The sequence below is a fragment of the Trichosurus vulpecula genome, chromosome 2 (genome assembly GCF_011100635.1).
Source record: "Trichosurus vulpecula isolate mTriVul1 chromosome 2, mTriVul1.pri, whole genome shotgun sequence".
Classification (NCBI taxonomy): domain Eukaryota; kingdom Metazoa; phylum Chordata; class Mammalia; order Diprotodontia; family Phalangeridae; genus Trichosurus; species Trichosurus vulpecula.
The window spans coordinates 31,967,789-31,995,409 of record NC_050574.1 but is presented as its reverse complement, the minus strand read 5'-3'; the positions used below and the strand labels follow the sequence as shown (position 1 = coordinate 31,995,409).

The 27,621-nt window shown below is 48.8% G+C and overlaps 2 protein-coding genes and 1 pseudogene across 2 annotated transcripts; 2 read left to right on the top strand and 1 right to left on the bottom strand.

The window, feature by feature from the left end:
• Positions 1–4,251: 4,251 nt before the first annotated feature.
• Positions 4,252–6,852, top strand: CALML6 (calmodulin like 6). Its single transcript, XM_036742668.1, has 4 exons — positions 4,252–4,390; positions 4,781–4,925; positions 5,361–5,461; positions 6,806–6,852. The coding sequence occupies exons 1-4, from the start codon at positions 4,267–4,269 to the stop codon at positions 6,850–6,852; spliced, it is 417 nt and encodes a 138-aa protein (XP_036598563.1). The 5' UTR covers positions 4,252–4,266.
• A 1,609-nt stretch (positions 6,853–8,461) lies between these two features.
• Positions 8,462–18,471, bottom strand: TMEM52 (transmembrane protein 52). The gene is made up of 5 exons (XM_036746575.1): positions 18,271–18,471; positions 17,982–18,025; positions 17,059–17,100; positions 13,484–13,662; positions 8,462–10,002 (listed from the first exon to the last, which is right to left on the bottom strand). The coding sequence occupies exons 1-5, from the start codon at positions 18,352–18,354 to the stop codon at positions 9,722–9,724; spliced, it is 630 nt and encodes a 209-aa protein (XP_036602470.1). The 5' UTR covers positions 18,355–18,471; the 3' UTR covers positions 8,462–9,721.
• An 8,079-nt stretch (positions 18,472–26,550) lies between these two features.
• Positions 26,551–26,985, top strand: LOC118835274 (annotated as a pseudogene).
• The last annotated feature ends 636 nt before the right edge of the window (positions 26,986–27,621 follow it).

Below are 27,621 nucleotides of genomic sequence, written 5' to 3'. Positions count from 1 at the left end.
GTTCAAATCCAGCCCCAGACACTTCCTAGGTGTGTGACCCGGGACAAGACACTTTAACCTCTGGGTGCCTTAGTTTCTCCATCTGTAAAATAGGCATAATAATAGCCTTTCCTCCATAGGTGATGATAAAAAGAAATAATATTTATAAAGAACTTTAGAAAATTTTAAGTGCTATATATGCTAGCTATTATTATAATTATAATATATATAAACTTTATGATTAAAGTGCTTTGCAAACCTCAAAGTGTCACATAAACGTCGGCTATTATTTTGTATTATCCTTATCATTTTTATTGCGCCGGGCGTTGCGCTGTAATTGTTTCCTACGTGTGAATTTTGTGTCCATGATCAGACTGTAAGCTCCTTGAGGACAGGGGCCCTCCAGAACCACCTTAGAAGTCAGATGAACTCTAACCTCCCTTCATCTTCATTCAAGGTGCAGCTCAGCTGCCACCTCCTACAGGAAGTCTTCCCTGATCTCCAAGTTGTCAGTGTTTTCTCTCTCTCCTTCAATAACGTCATATTTATTTCACAGTCTGCAGGTTGTATCCCTACAATTCTACTGGCATGTCAGCTTCTTGAGGGCAAGGGAATGTTCTGTTTGGTCTGTCTTTGTATCCCCGCCCCCCCCCAAGGGACCCAATTTGATGGCCAAGGGTTAAATTTTCAGGCAAAACGCTGCAAATCAGAGCTTGGCTTATTGTTTTGTTGCTTGTCTCTAGACAAGAAAATGATAGAGGAAATATTAATAACACACATCAAACTTGAAAGTGTGTTGTTTGTATATTCCTTGCCCTCCTTCCCCTCTCCCTGCTTTGAACCAAATAGATATTTAAAAAACATTTGTGGCTGAATTAAACTGAAACATCACTTTCTTCGGGTAGGGAAACTGAGGCTGGAGAGGAGAGAGAAATGTTCCTGACTAGGACAGAGACTCCCAGAAGTCCATGCCCTGTCCTATGGCAGTCTGGGGACCTGAGCCCTGAGTCACAGGCAGGAGAGGAAGGTACCAACTGACCTCCTACCTGAGAATTCATTGTTTGGCCTTCGTTCTCCAAGAGGACCATGACATCAGGAAGGCGATGCCATGACTTGCAAGTGAATTGTATTTCAGTGAGGGAGGACTGTGCAAAGTCACCAGGCTCACTCATTCCTCCGGAGTCATCTGGGTCCAGTGGCAAGATATAGATCAGGGTTATATCTTGGTGGTAGGAAGGGGACAGACAGGAGCAGCCCCAAGGAGAGAATAAGTGTCCAAAAATAGGGCCCCTGCTTACTGCTGCCCAAACCATAAATGGCTCCTTGAAGCCCCAGCCCCAGGGGAATGAATGGGGCGGACAGTGCCCAGCCCCGGGCTGAGACTAAAGCACAGCTCTCTGCTCCTGCTCAAACCTGAGCCGGATTGACACGGGAGCAGCCCCACGGAACTCAGCTGGACCATGGTGAGTATGGCTGAATGCAGTGATCCTCTCCAGGGTAAACCCACGTGGCAGTGACCCTTGGGCTGGGGCTGGGGCGAAGGTATGCGGAATGGGAATAATGTCAGAATTCTAAGCTAAGGGACCCATGATGGCCAGTCCTACACTGGCAGGTGGTGGTGGACTGTGTGGTAGACTGGAGAGAGGGGACTTCAGAAGCAGAAAGACCAGAGTTCAAGTCCTGCCTTTGTGTGACCCTGGGCCCAAGAATAGAATAGAAATAGAATAATTGCTGGTCTCCTCTCCATTGGCAGTGCCCTGTTCCCAAGAAATCACAGAGTACATCCTCCTTCCCATTCCCTCGAATCTAATCAAACCAACAAATATTTATTAAACACCTACTAGGTGCAAAACACTATATGATGGGAATACAAAGACAAAATTGAACACTTCTTGTCCTCAGGAAACTTACTTTCTACTTGGGGGGGGGCATCTTCAAACCACACAGACTACTAGATTCATTAATAGATGCATAGATTAATTATATACAAGATAAATTGTGGAGGAAAGAGAGAATACTGAAGACTAGGGGGATCAAGAAAGGCTTCCATACTGGGTGGTGGATGAGTAGAAATTTTAAGGATGCTGGGAGAGGCCAAGGTGAGGAGAGAGGGCACTCCTGGTGTGGGGAACAGCCTGATGAGGGTCACAGAGGTGGTAGAGAGGATGTTCTCCCACTTTAAAAAAGCAGAAAGGGATTTAGGAGAGGAGCGAGTAGGACAGTTTGACTGGACTATAGAGGGTGTGAAGGTGGATCATGCGTAGCAAGGCTGAAAAAGGCAAGACAGAACCAGAGTGTGAAACAGGAGAGTTTATAATTTATCCAAGAGGTGATAGGGAGCCACAGAATTTTTTGAGCAGAGAAGTGATGTGGTCAGAGAGGTAGGGAGACCATTTTGGCAGCTATGTGGAAAAGAGAGTAGAGAAGGGAGAGACTGGAAACTGAGAGTTCATTTAGGAGGTTGTGGCAATTAATACAGGCAGAAGGATGAGATCCAGCGGAGAGAAGGGGATGGAGGCAAAGGGTATTGTGGGGCTAGACCTGGCAAGACCAGACCACTGATTAGTTATAGGGAAAGGAACAGATAGGGATAAGCATTTATTAAGCACCTACTATGTGCCAGGCATATAGCTTTACAAATGTCTTTTTTGAAAGTCACAAAGCTGGTAAGTGTCTGAGTTGGGATTTAAATTCAGCTCCAGTGCTCTCTGCACTATAATGCCTTAGCTACATCTATTTAAGAAGGGATATTAGGAATATCAATGATGCATTGGGGAGAAGGAAAATGGTGAATAGTACTGAATTAGAACCTGGGTGCCTGGAAAGATTGTGCTGCCTTTGATAGAAATAGGGAAAAGAGGAAGAGGAGGGTTGGGGGTGGGGCAGATAATGAGTTTTTTTGGTGCTGCCTTCAACAGAAATAGGGAAAAGAGAAAGAGGAGGGTTTGGGGGAGAAGATAATGAGTTCTGTTTTGGCCACATCGAGTCACCGATCCGTGCCGCACATCCAGTGGGAAATATTCAACAAGCAGTTAATTGGTGATGCGAATCTAGAGCTCAGTAGAGAGACTGGGGCTGGCTATATTTATAGATCTGGAAGTCATCTACATAGAGATGGTAATTAAGCCCATTGGTAGCTGATAGGAGAATCTAGAGAGAGGGTGGAGAGACAAGAGAGAGGGAAGTGGAAGAGAACGTTTGCCCAATATGCCCAAACCAGGCAGAATCCAATATCTACATTTGTCTTGGGGTTGGATTCGCCTTCCCCAGAAAAGGTCCTGGTCTTGGGTTTCTTTGTCTTGGAGCTCATTCTCCTTGGAAGTGGAGGATGGGTCTAAGCAAATGAGCAGGTACAGGAGGAGTTGGTGTTAGCTGTAGGTGATACAGAGCTGGCTGCTTTTCTGATTCTGGGAGTTCTTGGGACCTGGACCATGCTTGGAAGCTGAGATGTACAAGAAAGTTCCATGTTGAGGTTTGCTCCTTATCTCCTTCTCTGGTGGGGGAATGTCTATGTCTTTCTCTCCTCTTCAGCCCCCCTCCCATTTAGGGAAAGTCATTAGGGTTTCTGGGAATGGGAGAAGGGGAGAAAGATGAGGACATTAACTGATTCAGAGAAGGGTACAGGGAGTAGAGATGGCAGCTTCCTTCTCTGGCAGAGGTTCTGACCTATGCCTTTGGAACCTGGTGCTGCTTTCCTAGGGCAGCTAGGTGGCACCATAGTGCACAGAACAGCAGGCCTGGAGTCAGGAAGACACATATCTCTGAGTTCAAATCAAACCTCAGACACTAGCCGTGTGATCCTGGGCAAATCACTTAACCTGGTTTGCCTCAGTTTCCCTGTCTATAAAATGAGGTGGAGGAGGAAATGGCAAACTGCTCTAGTATCTTTGCCAAGAAAATTCTAAATGGCATCATGAAGAGTTAGATATGACTGAAAATGCCTGGAGAACAACAAAAGTGCTTCCCTGTAAGCATCTTTGTACCTAGCACAGTGAGTGGCATGCAGTAGAAGCTTAGAAAGCACTTCTCGTTTAATTGAATTTAGAGGGGAAGAAATATTTCCCAATAGGGAGGATCATGAGCCCTTGAGATGGTGCCCAGAGACATTCCCAGCCCCGGGAAAGAGCTTGGAACCCTGGCCATTGACCTTGACCCTGACCTGGGCTAAAGGAGCCTCAAAGGTGGGGAAATGGATCCCGTGACTTTGGACATGATCACGGGTCTGGTGTTCTGTAGACGGACCGACTGTCAGCTGATCAGATCAAGGAATACAAAGGCATCTTCGAGATGTTTGATGAGGAGGGCAATGGACTGGTGAAGACTAGTGAGCTGGAACGGCTAATGAGCCTACTGGGCATCAACCCCACCAAGAGCGAACTGGGGACAATGGCCAAGGAAGTGGACAAAGACAGTGAGGACACTGGGCTGGGTACCCACTGGCCCTCTCATCCCTATGCCATTCATTGACCAGTCTGAGGTGGGAGGTAGTGCACATTCTGAAAGGAGGAGATAGACCTTGTACCTGGGGAGTTCCCAAGGGGGGAAGCAGGAGACACACAGCTCCTACCCTTGCGGGGGGAGTGGGCAGTGTCTCTGGTCTGGTGGAAGCCCCATCCTCAGAGAGCCTTATCTGAGGAAGGAGATGCCATCTTTGCCCTCTGGGAGCCCATGGTCTGGGGGAGAGAGAGGGAAGCAGTCCTTGTCCTCAGAGGGGATGGGAGCTCTGGGGCCACTTCATTGAGCACAGACCCCCAAGGCTGCCTCGTGTCCACATCTGGGAAACTTTGATTTTTCCTCTTAGACAAAGGCACCTTTAATTGTGATGGTTTCTTGTCACTGATGGGCATTTATCATGAGAAAGGCAAAAACCAGGACGTTGAGCTGAGAGCAGCGTTCAAGGTCTTTGACAAGGAGGCCAAAGGTTACATAGACTGGGACACTCTCAAGTGAGACACCTTTGTGTGTGTGTGTGTGCATGTGTGTGTGGTGGGGGCGGGGTGGCATGGGGATCCTACATAGGAATGAGGAGGCAGCAGAATATTGTGAGCTTGGTCTCACTAGTACTGGGGATGAAGGCCTTGGAGGAGGAAATTAAATGGGGAAACTCTGTGCTGACGGGGAGACACAGCCATGCCTTCAGGGAGCCCACAAACATGACTCTGGAGGGTGGGGTGCAGTCTAATAAGTCCCTTACTCTTGGGAAACCCCTAGTCTGAGGGCTGAACTGTGGGTAGTAAGAAGGGTCAAACCCTGTTTGGTCACTGGCTACATAAATGGGAGCTCGGCAGAGGGGGAGGGGAGGGGAGGACAATAAAGAAGCCTTCCTGGAGGAAGTGAGCCTGGTTCAGCTTTGTGGGGCTTGGGGGGATCCCCTGTGTTAGGTACGTGCTCATGAATGCTGGGGAACCCCTTAATGAGGTGGAGGCTGAGCAGATGATGAAAGAGGCCGACAAAGATGGAGATGGAACCATTGATTATGAAGGTAAAGGTGCTCCCCCACTCCCACTGTCCCCAGGACCCAAGGTTAGGACCTAGCCCTCCTCCTCATCCCCTCCCCCCATGCCCCATTGGGCACGATCGCCCAACCCAAGGAGACCCTTGACTTTAGATGCGCCTCCTGCCCTTCCCCGACCAAGTGCCCAGCCGCCCCACCGCCGCTCCACCTGCAGCTTGGGCACGGGCAGGGAGGCTGCCCTTCGCCAGCCTGGCGGCAGGGGGCAATCAGAGCTCAAGAAGGGCCAGGCCCCAGGGGTCCAAGGGAGCGGGTTCCTGGGAATGGGAGCAGGTGGGCAGGTGAGGATGGGATGCTGCAGTCCCATCCCCTTCTCGGGTCTACCTCTGCCCAACGCAGCAGCCCGGGCTGGGGAGGGACAGCTCAGCCCTGTTTCTCTTCCTTTCAGCACCTGTCCTTTCCTTTCTCATCTGCCCATCCCTGTCTGGACCTCTTCCTCTGTCTCTGTCTCTCCATCCCTGGTTCTGTTTCTGACTCGGTCCCCGTCACTTTCCTTGTCCGGGACTCTCCTGCCTTTGCCCCCACCTCTCCTGGTCCCTCCCTGTCTGCCTCTGTCTTTGTCCTTTGTCTGTTCTCCTGTCTGTCTGCCTTTGTCTCTCTTCTTGTCCCAGACTCTGCTCCCCATCTCTCTCCTAGTTCCTTTGTCTGCCTCTGTCCTGGTCCACAGTCCCTCTCTGCTCTCTGTCCCCATTTCTTTCCTTTTGGTCTCTGCCCGCACCTCCCTCCCTCCCCTCCTCTTCTCTATCTCTCTCTGCCTGTCCCCTCCCTTCTCTCCTTTTCCTTCTGTCCTCTGCCTTTGTCCCTCTGTCCTGGTCCTTCTCTTTCCCCCTCCTTTCTGGGAGGCCACAATCTTTTCTCCTGGCTTCCTCAGTGGTGGAACATTGAGGGAAGTTTTGGGACGGGGAAGCTGAGCTCCAAGCTTGGCTGGCTCGGCTCCCCTCCCTGCTCCCCTGTTGGCATAGGGGTGGGGAGGATTGAGACAACAGCTACCTTTCAGGGGTGTTCTTGGGGTGCATCGAAGGGGATTGGGAGGATTTCCCAGTTAGATCTTAGACCCAAATAAAATGCACCTCTGTAAGGGGGCATTCCACTGCCCCTTGGTCATTCAATCGTTGTGGGTGGGCTGCCTTTGCTCCTCCTGTCGACTAGGAACACACTCATGCTGGAAGTAGATTATCCAGATCTGGGCAGCTTCCTTCCTAGCCCTCCTCACAATGTTGCCACAGAATGAGTGGGGAGGATTTGAGGTTCAAAGGACTATTGTCCCTTCTAGGGGGTGGGAATGATCTCTGACTCCCAAATTCATGCCCTCAGAGTTTGTGGCCATGATGACTGGAGAATCCTTTAAGCTGGTCCAGTAGGGATGGATGGATAGCCTGGGTCCTGATTGGTCAACACAGCACCCTTCCCCTGCAAACCCGTTTAATAAATTTTCTTCATAAAGACTTTCTTTTGAGCCTCAGAAATCCCTTCCTGCACCCCAACTCCTTCCTCAGATCTTTTGCTCTGACTCCCCCCTCCCAATCTGTTAAGGGCTCCCCTGCAGCCTCAGCTCTGGGGGAACTAGGCGGGAGCCCCCAGTGGCTGTCAGAGGGGCTAGTGCAGTTGCCCTCCCCCATCCTATGCCCACCGCCATTTCAGAATTCCATTAGCTTTAGAGTGCTACCATCCCCTCCCTAAAAGCCTCCTCCTGCCTCCCCCAATGGGGAGAGAAGATAGGACAAACAAAAACTCTGGGCCCAGGGCTGGGGGTGGGGAAGGCAAAGCTAGAGAGAGAAACCTTTGACCACTTCCCATCGCTAGCTCCCTGGCCTCTAGTGTCCAAGCTCCCACCCTGTCTGGAAAACGAAGCGGTTACTGGGTCATGAACCGAGGATGGAAGTTTCTGAGGCAGATTCAGGCTTGATAGGAGGCTGTCTGTCCTCCCTGGAAGCCCGAAGGCCTTCAGGCAGGGGCTGAATGGCCAGCTGTGGGGCAGGCTTCGGAGGTTCCTGGTCAGCAATCTTCACTTTCCAGCTTGTCAGTTTTCCCTGTGACCTGGAGGGGTCACACTTCCCCCTAGGCACCTTATTTTGCTCACCTGTAAAGTGGGGAGTTTGGACTCAGCCAGTGGGAGCAGATCCATTCAGAGCAGATGAACTTGAGAGGGACCGCCTAGTCCATTTAGAGCAGAGGGACCTGAGAGGCTGTCTAGTCTAACCCTCTCATTTTATAAATGAGGACATGGAGGCTGGGGGCAGTCACACACATGGCAAATGGCAGAGGTGACATGACTTACCATACCCTGGTAGGAAGGGCAGAGCTAGGCGTTCGCCCTGGATCCCCTTTCCCTTCACCCATGGATGACCCTCCAGAGGCAGGAAGGCACCCCTTCTGGGGCCCTGGTCACACGGCATGTCCATCAGCATCAAAGGTAGGATGATAATAATAGCTAACATGTATATGGTGCTTACTACGTGCCAGTGCCTGTGCTAAGTGCTTTTCAAATATAATTTCATTTGAGCCTCACAACAACCCTGGGAGTAGGTGCTATTATGATCCGCATTTTACAGAGAAGGAAATGGAGGTAAACAGAGGTTAAGTGACTTGCCCAGGGTCATACAGCTCATAAATGTCTGAGGCCACATTTGAACTTAGGTCTTTCTTATCCCAGGCCACTGAGCCACATCAAGGGCCCCTTCTGTTACGCCACTTTCTGCTCTCCCATTGTATAGTCACAGATTTGGGGGAGTTGAAAGAGCCCTGGGTTCAAATCCTACCTCTGTCACGTGCTATCTGGGTGAGCTGCTGGTTAAGAGTCCACCTGTGATAGTGCCTGGCATACAGTAAGTGCTTAATAAATGTTCTGTCAATTTATCCATGTCACTGGGAGAAGGATGGAGAGCAGAGAGAACACTGTTGCCCCAACACATCTGCTTTCCTTCCCCGGGTAGGCCAAGGCCCACCACCACTCATTCCAGACTCAATCGGCACAGGAAAAATTCCTCAAAACTTTACTTTTTTCCCCCCCCTCAAAGAAAAAAGCCATAGAAATCAAAGCAGACAACTAGACTGGAGCAGTTAATTCGACCACGAAACCTAAGAAACTCCTTCTCACTGCCCACCCCTTGCCCCCTGCCCCCAGAGGCCTCCCTGTAGCCCCACCTCCACCTCAGTGCTGGACAGCATCAGGCCCAGATGACCAGAGGAGGGCAGCCAGAATGAGGAAGGGTCTTGAGTCCATTCCACATGAGGATGGCTATCAAAGAAAAAGGAGACTTTTAGCCTGGGGAAGGGCACCCTGGGGTGGGGAGGGGAGGCCATAAGAACTTCTCCAAGCATCCGAGTCGCTATCACATGGAAGGGTGATGACATGTGCCTGTTTGGCCTTGGAGAGCTATGGAGGGAAGTTATAAAAAGGCGAAATTTAGATTTAATGCTAAGAAAATCTTTCTGTCACTTAATGGGTGATTTGCAGAGGGAATGAGATGTCCCCATCCCTTCTCTGAAGGCCAGATGACCATCTGTTGGGCCCACCAAAGGGGAAAGTCCTATTTAAGCCTGGGTCAGAGTAAACGGTGTCTGAAGGTCCCTTCTCGGTTCCTGTGGAGGGGGGCTAGGACCCAGACTCCACATCCCCCTATCCCACAACTGGCCAGCTAGGGGTGGGTGGGTAGAGGAAGCCTCTCCCCACTCTGGCCAGGAAAGTCTCTGCTGGTGTCCAGAGAGTCCTCCCCCAGCCCGAGCCCCCTGGGTGGGCTTGGGGCCTTCCACTCCGGGTGATCTTCGCCTTCCCAGGCTCTTCTGCAGATTGTGACCATCACACAGCCAGTGGTTACAGCCTCACACGATTCCTAGATCACTCTTGCCAAGTGGGAGGGTACAGGGGGACAGGCCCTCCTCCCCCTCCTTGGCCTGGCTTGACCTGGCCAGAACTGACAGCCCCCAGGTGGGGGGCCCGAGTGCCCTCTTCCTTTCCGATGACGTCAGGCGAGTGGAGCCCAGGACATTTTGTTCCTCCCCCTGGGGAGGGAGGCCTGGACTGGTCAGGGCCATCTGCTATTTTTACCAGCCTGCTCCTCGGGTGTCACCAGATCCCCTTCTGAGAGAAGGTCGCCGAGCTGGCCCCAAGCCAGAGGTGGGGACATCAAGGACGGCATCCATCAACCCCCCACCTCGGCCGCTCTCCTGGGCCCACTGCTCCTCAAGGTTCCTGGGGCGGCTCTTTCCAAAGCCCCTTTTGCCCCTGGGCTATGGCTGGGGTTCTGCAGGGTCTGGGGTGGGGTTTGGCCTTGGCTCTTCCCTAGGCTGCAAGTCCCCACAGGGCTCAGGCTGCTCTGGGCTCTGGCTGGCCTTCTGGGAGGGCGGAGCCCCTTCCAAGCCTGGTTTGGCCATCTTAATGGCTTCTTCATAGGAGGGGGGCAACTCCAGGGCATAGAGGCTGTAGGCTGGAGGGGACACAGTGCCCGGTTCCATCTCCCGAAACGCCAGTGGCAGGGGTGGGCCCAGGGGGTACTGCACAGAGCTGTAAGCTGGAGAAAAGAGCAAAGGAAGTTAGATACAACCTGGGGCCACAGTGGTGTAGCCAGACTCAGACAATGGCATCTGAACAGATTTCAACCAGCATAACCTTACCCAGCCCAGAGACCTCTGATGGCCTGGCTCAAACCTCACCTCCCCCAAGAAATCCTCCTCTATTAATCCCATTTCACTCTGGCTACCTAATAGTAGAAAAGGCTAAGAACTTGGGAGTGAGAGGATCTGGGTTCAAATCTTGGTTCCAACACTGACCTCGGACAAGTCACTTAAACTCTTTGGGTCTCAAAGTTTCTCATCTGTAAAATGGGGATGTTGGACTAACCGACCTCTGGGGGGGTCTCTTCTGGCTCTAAGCCAGCCTTGTCATCCTCTCGGGGTCAGGGATGGGCACCAGGCTTGGCCACATGATATGGTAGCAGGCGTGATGATTTTAAATGCCAGCTATGTGAACTCTGGGCAAATCGTGCCATTTCTCTGCTTGATAGACTTTGTTTTATCCTTCTGTAAAATGAGAAAAGATGCAACTCTCTAATCGTCCACGGCTCTTTACTGCCAGCCAAGTCAACATCCAACAATTTCAGGGAAACCTTAAATTTGAGGCCCTTCCTCCATTCTTGTCCTGACCCTGTGATGTTTCCAGACTTCTCACGTTACTTGGTACCCTCCATTAACTCTACACTCCAGCCAAACTTTACAGGGCCAGACTTTTCCCCCTTGAATGAGGCCTGTGATCTTCTCCCACCGGGCCTTTGTCCACTGGCTGTTCCCTATGTCCAGAATATTCTCCTACCCTTTGTTGCCTGCTGAATTCCTCCCCACCACTTAAAGCCTGTAGAATACAAGATCCTCAAGGGCAAGCCCTTCTCATTTTGGGTCTTTATATTCCCAGCACATAGTAAGGTGCCATGCGCATAGTATGTGCTCCATAAATGCCTGTTCCTTCATTTAAACATTTATTAAACACCTACTATGTTAACAAGGCAACCAGTCTTTATCAAGCACATACTGTCAGTCATTGGGCTGAATGTTAGGGATAAAAATAGAAGCAAAAAAAAAAAAAAGACAATGCCTGCCCTCAAGGAGTTTTCATTCTAATGTGGTAAGACAACACATAAAAGTGCCAGTGGAGGGATGGGTAGAGAGCAGGCCTTAGAGCCAAGCAGAGCCTTTGTTCAAGCCCAGTCTATGACACACGTGACCCTGGATAAGTCACTATGCTTTTCAGTGTCCCCCAAAAGACTACATATTGCTGAAGGACGTTCCTCACCAGGAGTTCCCCATGTTGAGGAGATTACAGGTCAAAGCAGAAAAGAAAAACTGAAAAGTAATTGGAGTGATATGAAAGGCAGCATGGTGCCATGGGGAAAATAGTACTGTCTTTGAAGTCAGGCGGCCTGGGTTCAAATCCTGCTCCACTGCTTGAGATCTCTGTGACTTCTCTGGAAGTCGGTTTCTTTCTCTCCAAAATGAGGGGGTCCCTTCCGGTGCTAAAACATATTATGACTCTAATTTCAGAGCAGGGGTGGGGGAATGAGCGTAGGCCATGTGCAGGCAGCCCCTGGGCTGAACTTGGAAGGAAACTAGGCATTCTAAGAGGGAGGAAGAGCCCAAATCAAAGGACACCTCCACTGTGAGGCCCTGCTTCTCAGAAAACTGTAAGAACTTTCTCCTTTGAACCTCGGGGAACATTTCAGCCCCACCCCCCACCCACCTGCATCTGCCAGGTACTATTCTATATTACAGCATACTAGCTAGTGTCGTCCCCCCTCTCCTCCCACTCCCCGCGCCCTTCCTAGATTAGAATCCAAGGTCCACGGTGAGGGGTGGGGACAATAAAGGGAGCCTGGACTAAATTTCCCATCTCCTCTATTGCCCGGCACACACTCCCAACACTGCAGCAGCTTCATAAATGCTTGGTTTACTGTTCAGCCCAAGACACTGGTCAAGTCACATAATGCCAGTTCAGATACTGAGGACCCTGGGTAAATCAGTTCCCTTTCCTCAGCCTCAGTTTCCACAGCTGTCAGGTGGGGGCGGGTGGGCTAGATGAGCTCCCTTCCAGCGCTAAGCCTGCGACCGTTTGACATAATCACAGTTAGTAAGCGTCAAAGGTAGAATCTGAACTTGGGTCTTGCCAGCTTCAGGTCCTGTGCCACAGCTGCCTCTAACCCACTATATAATCACAGGATCAAAAGGTCAAAGCTAGAGGGAACCTTGAAGGTTATTTAGTCACTTTATAGAGGAGAGTCGAAATCTATTCTCCCCTTCTGAGAAATAATAATTAATAACAGTAATAGCATTTTGATAGCACTTCAAAGTTTGCGAAGCACTTTCTAAAAAACTATCTCATCTGATTCTCACCATCCCTGGGAGGGAGCTGCATTTGACAGACGAGGCAACTGAAGCAGATGGGACAAGTGACTTGCCCAGGGTCTCAAACTACTTAAGTGTCTGAGTCTGGATTTGAACTCAGGTCTTCCTAACTCCAGGTCTGGGGTTTGCTCCCACATCACTTAAGACATGAGAATACTAGACTGGATGTAGTCTAAGTTCTCATCCCTTAAGAGACAATGTTTTATATATATATATATATATGTGTGTGTGTGTATGCATATATATATGACATATAAGTGACTTGTTCAGGGTCACACAGCTAGTAAGTGTCTGAGGTGGATTTGAACTCAGGCCTGGCACTCAGTCTATGCACTACGGTGCCACCTAGCTGCCCTAGCTTAGCACATAGCAGGCTCTTCATAAACATTTGTGGCACCTTTTTCGACAGCCAGGAAAGGGTTTTGGAAAACTTGAAGCATTAGAAAAATGAGCATTGTAATTCTCACTAATTATTATCCAGGAAGAACAATGGTGTTCATCATCTCTTGATCTCTTTGACACCAAGGATTTAAGCCCAGAAATGACCCAGACTGAGAGCTGGCCACCTTTGACTCCTCCTTCCAATGCTGGGACTCCAGATCTAGAGGCTCCCATTGGAGTGGAAAAAAAGATGCTTCTCTTCCCCTCCCTCCTGTGCACTGTGAGATTAAACACTACCAGGACCTTGGAAGACACCTAACCCAACTCTCTCATCCTAGAGAGAAGGAAATTGAGACCCAGAGAAAGGGAAGTGACCAGGATGACCAGTTAAGAGTCTGAGGTGGGATTTGAACCCAGGTCTTCAGGACTCCAACTCCAGCTTTCTAACTACAAAGCCAAGCTGCCTCTCCGAACTTAAAGATTAAATGAAAGGAAGTCCGGCCCTGCCAAGGAGAAAGAAGATCTGTTTCTCCAGGGGGGGATCAGGCTGGAAACAGAAGCACCTTTGAAAAAGGATCAGAGTGGGGCAGATCTAGACTCTGATTGACATGCAGAGGTGGGGTGCCTTCGGCCTCGAGGCTGCATTAGGTCCTCAAGTTTGGACCCCAGGACCCTGCGATCCGCCCCCGTGCCTCTGGCCTTGCACCCACTGGCACTCACAGGTGACGGTACTGTGGATGGTGCTGTCGTTGTCCACAGTGATGACTGTCAGGTCGTAGGGCCGCCTGGGAAGGGGGAATGTTGTCTGCGAGGGCAGCTGCTTCCTGTGGCAGCAGAACTTGATGCAGCTGGCCAGGATGCCGCAGAGGAGCAGCATGAACACGGTCAACAGGATCAGCCTGTGCGTTGGGGGGAGACAAGAGTGAGGGGCTGGGAAAGGGTCAGGACAAGAGGAGGAACAGCCCTGAGCCTTAGCTACGTACAATCACTACTCTCTACGGTTCTCCAGGCTCTGGGAGCTTCTTCCAAGCTTCACCAGAGGCATCAGGACACAGCGGTAAAGATGGAAGCAAGCGAGTGCCAGGGACCCTGCTAAGGGCTTTACAAATATTACCTCATTTGTTCCTTGGAACAAGCCTTGGGAGGCAGCTGGGTGGGTCAGTGAGTAGACCACCGGCCCTGAATCAGGAGGACCTGAGTTCAAATCTGGCCTCAGACACTTGACACACATACTACCTGTGTGACCTTGGGCAAGTCACTCAACCCCAATTGCCCTGCCAAAAACCAAAAAAAACCCAAAGAAACAAAACAACCCTTGGAAGGTAGAGGCTTTTGTTATTGTCTCCATCTAACAGATGAGGCAAACAGAGGTTAAGTGACTTGCCCAGGGTCACACAGCTAGTAAGTCTCTGAGCCTGGATTTGAACTCAAGTCTTCCTAACTTCAGGCCCAAGGCTGAATCCACTGCTGTGGATTCCCATATCTGCTGTCACTACCTGTGACACCCTGAATGGATCTCAACCTCCTAGGCCTCAGTTTCCCCATCTGTCAAATGAGAAGGTGACCTCTGAGGCTTCTCCTGGCTGTTATTTTGTGATCTTGCAGTTATTTCTTCTAACTTCAAGGACTGAGCACACCAACAGCCCCTGCAGAGGCAGAGGACCTGGGTGCGAGCCTCCGGGCCCTCTCTTTTTTGATGGGGTCCAAAGGGAGCCCTGTTTCCTTCATCCAGTAGCACCAGCCTTCCTGTACTTAGCACATGGGGCCAAAGCTCCTTTTCATCAGTGATCTCCTGTGACTCTCTGAGCCAAGGCGCTGGAAGGCACTTTCAGGTGGTGTCTTTGTCCTGGTACCTTTGAGAGAATGACCAAACTGCCTTGGAATCTGCTTATTCTTCAGAGCCAAATGGGAAAGTTCATAGTCTTAGTCAGTTTACAGTATCCCACAAAGGCTCTCCCCACTGATAAGATTATATACCTAGCCACACCCTGGGCTGCAGAAGTGGCATAGCAGTATAGTCCAAGAGCATGGACTGGGAGCTGGGAAAACCTGGGTCCAAATTCCCCTTCTGTTTCTCAGGCTCAGAGATTTCGAGCTGGAAGGACCCTTGGAGGCCACTGACCCTGTCATTTGAGGCTGAGAGGGGTTAAGTGACTTACCCAGGGTCACATCGTTAGCATCTGAGACAAGACTTGAATTTGGGTCCCCCTGGTTCCAAGCGTAGCACTCTATCCCCTGCACCATTAAGTCGCTTATATATTTTGCATGACTTCATATATATAATGGGGATGTATTTCTTGCTTTCTCAATGGGTAGGGGAGAGAGTGAAGAGAGGGAGAAAATTTGGAACTGAAAATAAAAATTTAAAAATCTATTTTGAAAAAATGATAAATTGAAGGTTAAATGGCTAGGTCAGCTTTGTACAGGAACTAATGGGGGCAGGATTTGAATCCAGGTCATCTGGATGAGAAACTCTGGTAAGCCTCAGTTTCCTCATCTCTAAAACGGGAATAACACATCACTGACTTTGCAGAGGGTATCCTGAGGACAAAGCACTCTATAAATGTGATCAGCTGCCAAAAGGTCTTTGCCCTGGCTTGAAAGGAGCTGACTTTCCCTAGGAGGGATGGGGAGGGACAGCTGTCTCCAGGCTTCATTTATGACCTCAAGCCTTGCTCACACGATCCCTTCAGGAACAAGATGTGCCCTGGAATCAATTGCGAAATTGACAGGCATGGCTGGGCACAGGCTGCCTGCCATACCCTAAGGGAGATGCAGAGTGTGGTGACCTAGCCTCAGGCGGAGATACAGGAAGGAGGCTGAAAGGGTAAGAAGGGCCAGGAGCAGAGGACCCTAGAGTTTAGCAGTTATTTGGGTTCCATTGACTGGTCCCAAGGGAAGGAGATGCCCCTAGATGGGGTCCTCCTTACCTCTAGCTGGAGAAAGGAGAGATGACTTTGGAACAGAAAACTGTCCTACTGTGTCCCAGCAGCTATGGCCTGGGAATGAATGTGAGCAGGCCTGGATGGGCCGTGGCTGGGGGGTGGGGGGGTGCGGGCTGTCCTGGGACATCTCTTCAGGTTTGCCAGCTAAGGTCCTTTATTGGCAGGGTTGGGGGGATCAGCCTAGGAGAAGCCAGGCATCAGCTCTGTGCCCTGAATGCCAGGCCATCCTGCTAGCACTGGGCTCCAGAGCTCCCTGCATTTATGGAGGCCTGGCCCCTTCTAATCGGATCTGGTGTCCGCTTCGGCTTCCTAGGGTGGGAGGTGCACAGCTTCAGCCTCCTCAGTAACCTCTTCCTCTCTCTCCCTACTTCTCAGCAAGTAAGATAAAACCCCCAGGGCAGGGGTGGGGAGGAAATCAGAGGGTCTGGCCAGGTCTCTGAGCAATGCCACCCCTGCCTGGCACTCGTTAAGGTGGAAATAACATTGGATTAAAAAAAACCAGTTAGGAGACATGGGTTCTAGTCCCGGCTCAGTCGTCTCCAAAATCTGTGTGAACTTTCTCATCTATAAAACGAGAAAGTCAGGATTTATGATGTCTAAATGTATTGGAAAGGAGCCTGAATTCAGTCAGAGGACCTGGGATTAAAATCAAGCTGCATTGCTTTCTAGGCTGTGTGACCCTGAGTAAGAGAATTCCCTCCTCTGAGCCTCAGTTTTCACATCTGTAAAATGGAGACAAGAACTCCTGCCTTGCCTGCCTGACAGGGCGGTTCAAGATGATGGTTTCCAAACTCATGTTGTTTGTCCTTCATTCTCGAAGAGAACCATGACATCAGGAAGATCTCGATGCCACGACTTGCGAGTGAATTGGATTCTAAACTCATGTTTGGTGTATACCTCCAGTACCTAGCTGGGTGCCTACCACTCACAAACTGCTGGTGGATTCCGGGAAGTGGATGGGACAAGTGGGAACGAGCTAAGCCATTGTGTATACATAACCTGGGGCTGGGATATAAGGCCCCAGATGAAGAGATAGGGATCTTGGTCTACCTTCAGCTAGTTAATAGAAGCCATTCTCCCAGACTCTCTGTGGATGCTTAATATCCACTGGCACAAGGGATTGGTTGAATCAACTCCTTGTCCTTTGGGGGCTGCATCAAGGTGAGGCCTCCCCATTTAGCTCCGTTTCAGGAAGCTCAGAGTTTCCAGGTAGATCCCCTTGGTTGGGCTGGGCCAGGCCAGCAGAGGTGTCCCTCCCTGGGCAAACCAGTCCAACCGGCCGGGGGAGCTCAGGGCTTAGGCCAGTCCTTCTGCCTCTGTGGAGGGCTCCTTGCCCAGCTCTGCACTTACCAGACATACCACAGGCTGGTCCAGCTGGCACTAGGCGGGCACCTGGAAGGGCAGAGAGAAGGGGGATTCACCTGAAACTGGAATTAGAGCCCCAGCCTAGGGTGGGGAGGGGGGTTGGGAAGCCTTCTAGGACCCCACCCTAGGCCCTGGAAGGAGAAGCCAGGGCCCATACGAGCTGGGGCAAGTCTCTTCGAAGGAGGAGAAGCTGGCTGGGCCGCTGGCTTGGGTTGGGTTTCAATACAACTGATGTATTTGGGAGGGGATTTCCAAGACCCTCCAGAGCTGCCTCTTAAGGCCAGATAGGGCAGTGGTTCTCTTCATTAGACCTCCCCCCTTTCACTTCAGGGTCCCCCTTTGATTTGCTATTCCCTTGCTCTTCCCCCCTCCACCAGGGGCCCACATATCATAGCCTCTCCCAACGAGAAAGCCTAGTCTAGTAACCCCCTCCCCTATCCCCTAAATAAACTGACACCCAGCTAGAGCTGTCTCCTCTTTCTCAGTCCAGAGGACCCCCACCTGACTTTAGTGGGGAAGCGGGGGGTGTTACTGGAGCCCCTTGGTTCCAGTTCAGCGCTGGGGTGGTGGAGTCTGGGGTGTGTGTGTGTGTGTGTGTGTGTGTGTGTGTGTGTGTGTGTGTGCGCGCGATAGCAGGGAAGGGAATTGGGAGGGGGCCACTGCTTTCAGGCTGTTTATTTTTAGCTGCTTCTGTAGGGATAAGCAGCTGTGGAGTTTGGTGACCTGCACGCTGCCGTGGGGTGGGGTGCGGTGGGGGGCAATCCCAGAGGGCTTTTCCAACCCTGAATCCAGAAAGGGGTGTGTGTGTGCTGAGAAGCGGGGCGGACAGCTCAGTCCAGAACAGTGGATGGGGAAGGGGCGACGTAGGGAGAGGCTCCCCCTCCCGCCGGGCAGTCCTTCAGACTTACTGGTCAGCGAGGTCACAGCTGCCATCTGCGCTGTCCATTGCCACCTGCGGGGGGTGGGGGGAGAGGAGGAAGGAGGAGCTGAGCGGACAGTGGCGGCCTTCTTCACCAGTGCCCCCGCCCCGCCTCCCAGATCGGAGGAGTAAGGGTCCCAACCAAGACTCCGGAGCGACCTCCGGGGCAGGGGAAGAAGGGGGCGGGCAGTTACAGGCAAAGGAACCAACCCTCTCCCAGCTCCGCGTGTCTCCCCTGGAACAAAGAGGTGTCCCCAAACCCCAACGAGACCGCTCACCTGCAGCAGAAGGAAGAGCAGGCTGAGGACCCCGTGGCTGCAGCCGCCCCGCACCGCAGTGGCAGCGATCGTGACCGTGGCCATGGCCCCCCCACCACGCGAGGGCCCAGCAGCCACAGCAATGGACAGGAACCTCCGACCGCGGATCCGAGACCGCCTTTATGGCCGCCCCATCCCTACTCTCAGCTCCCCTCCCCTCCTACAATACCACGCCCACCCACCCTTAGGACCCACCCCTCTGCCGATGTCCCGCCCACACCCTCCGGACCCTCTGAGAGGCCACCCACCACCCCCAAACATCCTGCCCCTCCGCTGAAGCTCCGCCCACCCCCGATCTCTGCCTTCCCGGATTCACGCACGTGCCCATTGGTTCGGGTGGGATGGGGAGGGCTGAGTTGCTGAGGGCCCTGGTTTAGACGCGATCCGCCTAGGCTTATCTAGGATTAGGTTTGCAGTCTGATCCTCACTCAAACATTCCATGGCCCTCCAAGCTGTTCTTACAGTCCTGGCTCCGTTTTCCATATGGAGAAACTGAGGCCCAGAGGAAGGAGCGCGGTTTCCCGCCAAGGGCGTAAAGCTTGGTGAAAACAGACTGCTGAAGTGGAATCCAGGTGTCCTGGAACCCCAGAGAGAACTCTGAGGTTCCAGCTCCCAGGGACATTTTCCACACTGGCGTTTGCAGTCCTTACCCTAGCTGACAGATTTAGAGCTCCGCTTTAGAGGTCCTTCCCACATCTTTTAAAGTCCAGAGGAGAAATGCTAGAGATCTGGAGGCGGTAACTGAGCCTAAGAGCTCAGAATGAAGGTTTTGACCGCCCAAATCCAGCACCTCTCCCGTGGCGCAACATTGCGTGCATTCATGCCTCCCATATCTACTGCTCCTGTGGCTTTGGGTCTCTCTCCATTTCAGTTTCTTCATCTGTGGGATGAAGGGGTTTGGACTGACCTCCAAGGTTCTCTCCAGGTCTGACATCTCAGCTTCTCCCAACCCCGAGCCGACTCTGGTGTGAAGATCGCATCCTGACCTGTTCCTCATTGGGTTTGGGAAAACTTCCTCAAAGATGTTTCATCCTCAGTAATCCAAGTGATTCAGCCCTGCTGACATCATCAGCCACCAAGTGTCCCGGATAAATCCCGTCTAGGCTGCCCACCTGATGATACCGGGGCCTGACTCAGCCTCCTCAGGCAGCCAACCGGGACCCTTCTAATTCGTACCCTTGCTCAAACCCCATCCAGCCCGGTCTACCTGGTGTTGGAATTACAGAACCCCAGAGCTAGTTTGGGGTGGACATCTCTGGGGTGGTTGGGAAGGAGTGCAGAGGAGGTGGAGTCAGTTTCACTTCAATATTCTGAATAAAGGGAAATGAATTCATTAGGTCCCAAGACAGCCCAATGTGTTGCTGGACAGCTCTGATACAAACAGGGATATGATGGAAAGAGCTGATTGTGAAATGTTCAGTGTTAACATTTACACCTCGAAAACTGGCAAATGCTACAAATCAGGGTTCGATGTATTGTTTGTCTAAACTTAAGAAAGTGATGAAGAAAATGTTATTATGTAAGTTAAACTTTAAAGTGTGTTGACCATACCTGCCCCCATCCCTTCCAGAGAGCTGGTTGTTAAATATTTACCAGCATTCCCCTGGTTACACAATTCCTTCTTACATCTCTTGGAACTTCTACCTTCTGCTCTTCTGGGGCCAAACAGAACAAATTTTATTATCTTACCCACGACAGCCCTCCAAATACTTGAAGATAGTTATCATGCTTCCCCCCAATCTTCTTTTCTCCAGGCTTGTTTATTGTTTCAGTTGTGTCTGACTCTTCATTACTCCATTTGGGGTTTTCTTGGCAAAGATCCTGAACTGGTTTGCCATTTCCTTCTCCAGCTCATTTTATAGATGAGAAAACTGAGGCAAATAGGGCTAAGTGACTTGCCCAGGGTCACGCATCTAGTAAGTGTCTGAGGACAGATTTGAACTCAGGAAGATGAGTCTTTTTCACAATGAGTGTCCAAAATAGATCTTTCTGATTCAGAGTCCAACACACTATGCATTATAGCAATCTGGAAAGAGGTTAGTAAGCATTAAAATGTGTGCTGCTCTACTGTTCCCTTCCAGAGTGGAAGGTACACACTTAGTATATTTAGTTCAGTAACACACATTTAGTAAGTAATGGTGCCATAGTAGTGGCAGTGAAAGGCTAGTTGAGAAGATTATAGTCTCAGGCAAACACCAGATCAAGTGCGGAAATTCAAGGAGAGTTCAAGGTGGGGTTTTCCAGGACTTGTACCCCATCAGTTGCATAAAAGGTTCACAGGTTTTACAGCAGGAAAGGTTCTTAGAGACTGTGTGTAGCTCAACCTTTTCTCTTATACATGAGACCCAGCTGAGTGAAGTGACTTGTTCAAGGTCACACAGTCTGAAGTTGCAAGGTTAGAATTGGAATGCAGGTCCTTTGACTCAGAGATGTTGAGGCAGGCAAGGTACCTCATACCCCACTGTCTTCCAATATGGGACGTAAATACTTATGTATACGTGTGTGTGGAGGGATTCTTCCCCAACACAACTGATGTAATCACAGAAGAGATCGAGATAAAAAGATGTCAATACGTTGAGCAACGATGAGTCTATATTCTGTCACCCCTTTATGCAGTGTGAAGAGGTTTCCCTGATGGCGCTGGGAAGGCAGCTTGCTGCTGGCTGGCCGAAGATTGGCCATGCTCCTGGTGGCCTTTGTAAAGCTAAACTCAAAAGAATTGGAGATTGAGGGGATGCCCATCAGTTGGGGAATGGCTGAACAAACTGTGACATATGAATGTAATGGAATACTATTGTGCTATAAGAAATGAGGAGCAGGCAGACTTCAGAAAAACCCGGAAAGACTTACATAACTGATGCTGAGTGAAGTGAGCAGAACCAGGAGAACACTGTACATAGCTACAGCTGTGCAATGCCTGACTTGGTTAGGCTCAGCTCTAAGGATCTAAGACAATTCCAAAAGACTCATGATGGAAAATGCCATCCACACCCAGAGAAAGAACTATGGAGTCTGAATGCAGATTGAAGCATACCAGTTTCTCTCTCTTTTTTCTTGCTTTCTCATGGTTTTCCCCCTTTTATTCTGATTCCTCTTTCATAACACAACTAATATGAAAACATGTTTCATATGATCATACATGTATTGCCTATATCAGATTGCTTGCTGTCTTGGGGTGGGAGGAGGGGAAGGAGGGGAAAAATTTAGAACTCAAAATCTTATAAAAGTGAATGTTGAAAACTAAACATTAATTAATTAAAAAAATTAAAAAGCTAAGCTCATAGATATTGGAGGCAATTAGCCGCTCTGGAGAGTGTGAGCCCCTCTGTGCCTTACCAGAGAGCTGTGGGTGAGGAGAAGAGTCCACTCTTCCCAACCCCTATTGGCCATACAGGATTATATAAATAGCATTTTAGTATTATTATGAAAATAGTTTTGATATCAGGGATCCTTTGAAAGAGTCTCAGGGACCCCTAAGGGTCCTTACATAATACTTTGTTCCTTCTCCAACTCATTTTACAGATGAGGAAAGTGAGGCCAACAGGGTAAAGTGACTTGTCCAGAGTCACTAGGCTAATAAGTGTCTGAGGCCAGATTTGAACTTGGGTCTTCCTAACTCCAGGGTCAACATTCTATCCACTGTGCCACCTAGCCCCATAGTCAAGCTAACCCAGGTTCAAATCCCACCTTTGATCCCACTGTCTGTGAGACCTTGGACAAGTCATTTAAGACCATCACTGGGTCTTCAGATTCCTCACTTGTAGACAAAAGCATTGGTCCAGATGGCCTACCAGCTGTGAGTCTGGAATCTCATCTTCCAGTGGCTAGCCCAGGACTCTTCACTTAGTGGTCATTTGACTGATGTTGAATGAGAAGAATAAAGTGCACACGTAAGTGTACACACACACACACATACACACACACACACACACCCCACACGCCCCAGGTAAATACATATTGTCAGACCTGTAAAACTGTCTTGCAGTTAGTGATGGGACAGGGGAGATTTACTGCTTAGATCTGGTTAGCAGAGAAGAAGCTGACTCCATTGATCTAGCTGCCCGTTCATTCACTCCACGTTTCTAAAATGAGAAAGACTCCGTCAGCTTCCAAGGTGAGCCTCTACTCCGCTCATTGCCTGGATGATTGTGGGAGACTCCTAATTGGTTTGCCTGCCTCATATCTCTTCCCACTCCAATCCATCCTCCACTCAGCTGCCCAAAGCACAGGTCTACCCTTGTCACCCCCCTCCCCAGGAAATTCCTGCATCCTTCCCCAGGGCTTTAATATTCCAAGGATGGGAATGTGGTACTTTAATTTTTCTACATGACTGTCTCTTCCCTCCTTTCCAACCCGATGATCTTTACATTTCTTCATTGGTAATTTGCTAGTCCCTACTCGAGCCCATCAGTGTGGAATGGTAGCAAGTTTACTTGCTCTGGAGTCAGGGTGGCTGGGTTCAAATTCTTCCTCTTCCTCTGTGTGACATTGGGCAGGATGGTCCTCCTGCCTCCCCATTATGCTTGAAGTGGCGCACACACAGCAGGGTTGGACTGGATTGCTTTTGAGTTTTTTTTAATCATGTCTTGTGCCTTTGCTGCCCTTTGTATCACCCATAATTTTCCTTCTCCAGAGATGGCAGTATTCCATGGTCTGAGTACCATCTAGTATCACTTGAAGACTGTTGGTGTTAATAAGATGGGTTTTTAAATCAGGGAGGGGCAACTAGGCAGCACCAAGCCTGGGGGAAGTAAAACCTGAATTCAAGTCTGGCCTCAGAGACTTACCAGCTGTGTGACCCTGGGAAGGCCACTTAACCTTGTTTGCCTCAGTTTCTTTATCTGTAAAGTGAGCCAGAGAAGGGAATGGTAAAAACTGCTCCATATTTTTGTCAAGAAAACCCCAAATGGGTTCATGGAGAGTCAGGCACGAATGAAATGACCCAACAATAATAATTGTGTCAAGGAGAAGCAGAGTCTCAATATAATCAAAGCTAATTTTTTTTTTCCAATTTCAGCATCCTGTGCTCAGTCCAATATCCACCTTCAGTGCCTGCCCAACATATTGTCTTAACAGACAGTTGTTCTCATCTAAACTCCATGATGAGGTAGAGAGAATGTTGGGTTTGGATCCAGAGGCAGATAGAGAAGCAACAAGCATTTATTAAGTGCTTACTATGTACCAGACACTGTACTAAGTGCTTCAGATACAAATACGAGCAAAAACAAAATCCCTACCCTCTAGAAGCTTAATTCTAATGGGGAAGACAACCAAAAAGGAAGCTAAAAAGGTAAGAAGGATACTGGGACAGAAGCCACCTTTATCAGGACAAAGGATGGTCAGCCTAGGTCCCTTCCTGAAGTGGAAGCCCTGGGAGAAGGGGACCAGAGGAGGGGAGGAATGTGTCTAGGTGAGAAGGCCCCAGGATCTTTCCAGTTCGAAAGCAAAGAAGCAGCTCCAATCCTGGATCTCCCCCTTACTACCTAGATGACCTCAGGAGTCATTAAATTTCTCTGGGCCTCAGGATCCTCCATCAATTGAGAAGGGCTAGATCAGATATTCTCTAAGGTCCTTCCCAACTTCCCAACTTCTATGATCTCAGTGGATTGACTGCTCAGTTGTGTTTCCAACTTCAGACAATAGGTACTTTTTTTTTAAACATGTGAAGTAACAGGAAACATATCTCCATATTAGCCGTGTTGCAAAAGAAAGTACAAAGTAAGAGAAAAAAGTCTGCTTCAACCAGCATTTGGGGTTCATCAGTTCTCTCTCTGGAGGTGGATAATATTTTTCATCCTGGATCCTTTGGAATTGTCTTGGATCATCGTCTTGACCAGAGTTGCTAAGGCTTCGAAGTTGATCATCCATACCAAATTGCTACTGTATACAATGTTCTCCGGGTTCTGCTCACTTCACTTCTCATCAGTTCATGTAAGTCTTTCCAGGTTTTTCCAAAACTATTCTGTTCTTCTTTTCCTATAGGACAATAACAATCCATCATAATCATATGCCATTACTTGTGCATCTATCCCCCAATTGATGGGCATCCCCTCAATTTCCACTTCTTTGCCACCACAAAAGAGCCGCTATAAATATTTTTGCACATAGAGGTCCTTTTCTCTTTTTATTTTTTTTTTTTGATCTCTTTGGGATACAGACCTAGAAGTGGTATTACTAGGTCAAAGAGTGTGCACAGTTTGATAGCCCTTTGGGCCTAGTCCTGAAATTATTCTCCAGAATGACTGGATCCATTTACAATTCCACCAACAGGGTATTAGCATCTCAATTGGTCTACATCCCCTCCAGGATGACAATAAGCATTCTTGACCTGTTTAGTTCTTCCTGTGTGGCTTGTCAGGCTATTCTTGACAGTGCTTGTTCCTGTCCACGTATGCAGGTATTTCTTTACAAGTAGCACACTCTCAATTAGCACAGTGTTAGCTGAGCACAGTTTGGAGTCAAGGTTCAAATGTCCCTTCCCTTCTCTGGGCCTCAGTTTCCTTCTCTGCAAAATGAGGTAATTGGAGCAGAGGGATATGATTCAATGACCTTTGATGATCTCAAGGTCTCTTCTTGCTCCAGAACTACGGCTGTGGAAAATGAATGGTAGCAATTGGAAAGAATCACTCTTCTGTACAGGATGACCACCTCCTCCAGGAGTGTGTTGGTAAATGTTTAACAACCAGCTCTCTAGAAGAAAAATGTACACAGGATACATTTTCACATTTAATCAATATTTTAAAAAACATTTCCTCCATCATTTTCTTAAGTCTAGAAAAGTCTAAAAACACACACACACACACACACACTAAATCAAGCCCTGATTTGTAGCATTTACTGATTTCCAAGGTGCAAATGCTCCCACTGAAAATTTAACAGTCATCTCTAGTGAGCTCATACGATTGGACTCCAGGATACCCCTGGCTGCTTCCTCCTTCCCCTACAGTGGTACTTTCATTGGCAAACATGAATGCCCGAAGGTTGTGCTTTGCATCAAACTGTTAATCAGAAGATGATGGAACAGAGGTTTCTCTGGTTGCATTTATCAAGGCATCTTACATGATCCTAATGTAAGCATAGGAGAAATCTGGTCGGGAGTGGGGGAACTTTAACCGGCAATTCTGCTTTCCAAAGTCATTCCTTACTTTATCAATCATGAATACTTAACAGGGATCCTCCTTCCCCTCCCTCCCCCAATATAGCTTAAAACAAACAAATGAACAAAGAAACAAACACCCCAAACTAAACCTTTCCATTATTATTAGGTTGCCTTGCCAGTCTCTCTGCTCATTCTGAGTTTAGGCATTAGCAACACTTTTTTGTTTGTTTGTTTGTTTGTTTTTGTCAGGGCAATTGGGGTTAAGTGACTTGCCCAAGGTCATACAACTAGTACATGTCTGAGGGCAGATTTGAACTCAGGTCCTCCTGACTCCAGGGCCGGTGCTGTACTCAATGTGCCACCTAGCTGCCCCAGCAACACTTCTTACAGGACCTTCCCATTCTTTCATATTCCTCCTTTCTTACCTGACTTTGCTTCCACCTTTCATTTATTACAATTTATTCCATCAATTACATTTAAAAAAATCTAAGTTAATGAATTCCTAGGCATTCATACAGATAGATCTCTTTACATAACTCCCATTTTTCCTTTCCAACAGAATTGTTTCTCTGTTTTCAGAGAAAGAGCATCCTATCTTGCTTGTGCTGACTTTCCCTGAAGAAGTTAACCTAAGGGGTTCTGTTATTTCTCTGATAGACAGACAGAAGACAGATGGATGGATGGATAGATAGATAGATGATGGATAGATGGATGGGTGGATGGATGGATAGATTTATTTAAAAATGTTAGGGAGGGATAGAATTTGGAACTCAAAACTTTAAAAAATTTTAAATAATTGTTTTAATATGTATGTAATTGGGAAAAATAAAATATTATATTAACATTTTTCCCCAAAGATTTTATTAAGTATTTGCTGTGTGCCAGTACCACACTAAATGCTTAGGATATGAATAAAAGAAAACAAAATTTTGTTTCAACAGAGATTACGTTCTAATAGGGGGAGACAAAACAAAAAGGGGAGCTGGAAATCAAAGTAGAAGGAAGGGTGAGGAGATGTACAAAGTGGCAAGGCAAGTATTGGGGAGGCTGGACAGGAGAGTGAGTTGGACTGGGAATGAAGGGAGCAGCATGGCTGGGGCTCCTAAAACAGTGGTGATCTTGGGTCACGTAGCAGGAGCAGGATGGCAAGTGGAGGCGCAGAAGTTATGTGGAGGAAGATGCCTTGCAGTTGGTGTTCCCCAAAGAGTTTGAAATAGCAGAAACTCTTCTAAATTCAGAAGTCCATGTACTTCTAGAACACTGAAAACAACAGAACTGGAAGTACAGAGGAAGAACAGGAGGTTTTCATGAAACCTTCTCAGAGGTTTTCATGAAAACTGTAAATTCCGACACATATTTTCATCATTTTTAAAACAGGAAGAGCATCCCTAGCATTCGGAGTTTGTTGCCTTGGAAAAAGAGCTCCATGAGTTGAGTTGACCTGTTTGGCCAGCCTTTGTCCTGAGACAGAGAAGAGGCTAAGCCTCTGATTCCAAGCTTCAATGGACTCTTTGAAGGTGGGGGCTTGCAAAAGATTTTTGGGTGATATCCAGACCAAGAGGAGCTTCGAGTATTAGTACCAGGAACTCAGCCTTTGTATGATGACAGAAAGAGACATTTCCCCCAATTCCTCTACATTTCAGAAGATCCTAGACTCCCTCCAGAGACAATACTGAAATTTAGTCACAGAAACCAGTCCAGTCTTCTGAGAACAAGGCAATGCAGAGCCATCTTGGATAAATAACTAACTCAAACTTGTGACCAGTTAGATTCTGATGACTCTGAATATTTGAGATGTGGAAAAGGCCAGGAATGCCATGAAATCTTAAAGAGACTTTGGAATGATTTTCTTTAATGCAGGGTTTCCAAAGCAAGCAGTGAACCCAACGACTGGATGTTTGCACAATCCTCTCCATCCCTTTTCCCAAAGGGAAATGTTTAAGGAGAAGGAGTGAGTTGGAAGAATTTAGCCAGTAAATAACTATACCATGCTACTGACTACTTCCTATCACTGTATTTGGCACTTGGTTTATAGTCATATTTCTGGTTTGAATGTCAAGTTGTTGTGAAATATTATTAACCCAGATTCAATCAGTCATCATTCAGTTATGTCCAACTCTCTGTGACCCTATTTGGGGTTTTCTTGGCAGAAATACTACAGTGGTTTGCCATTTCCTTCTCCAGTTCATTTGACAGATGAGGAAACTGAGGCA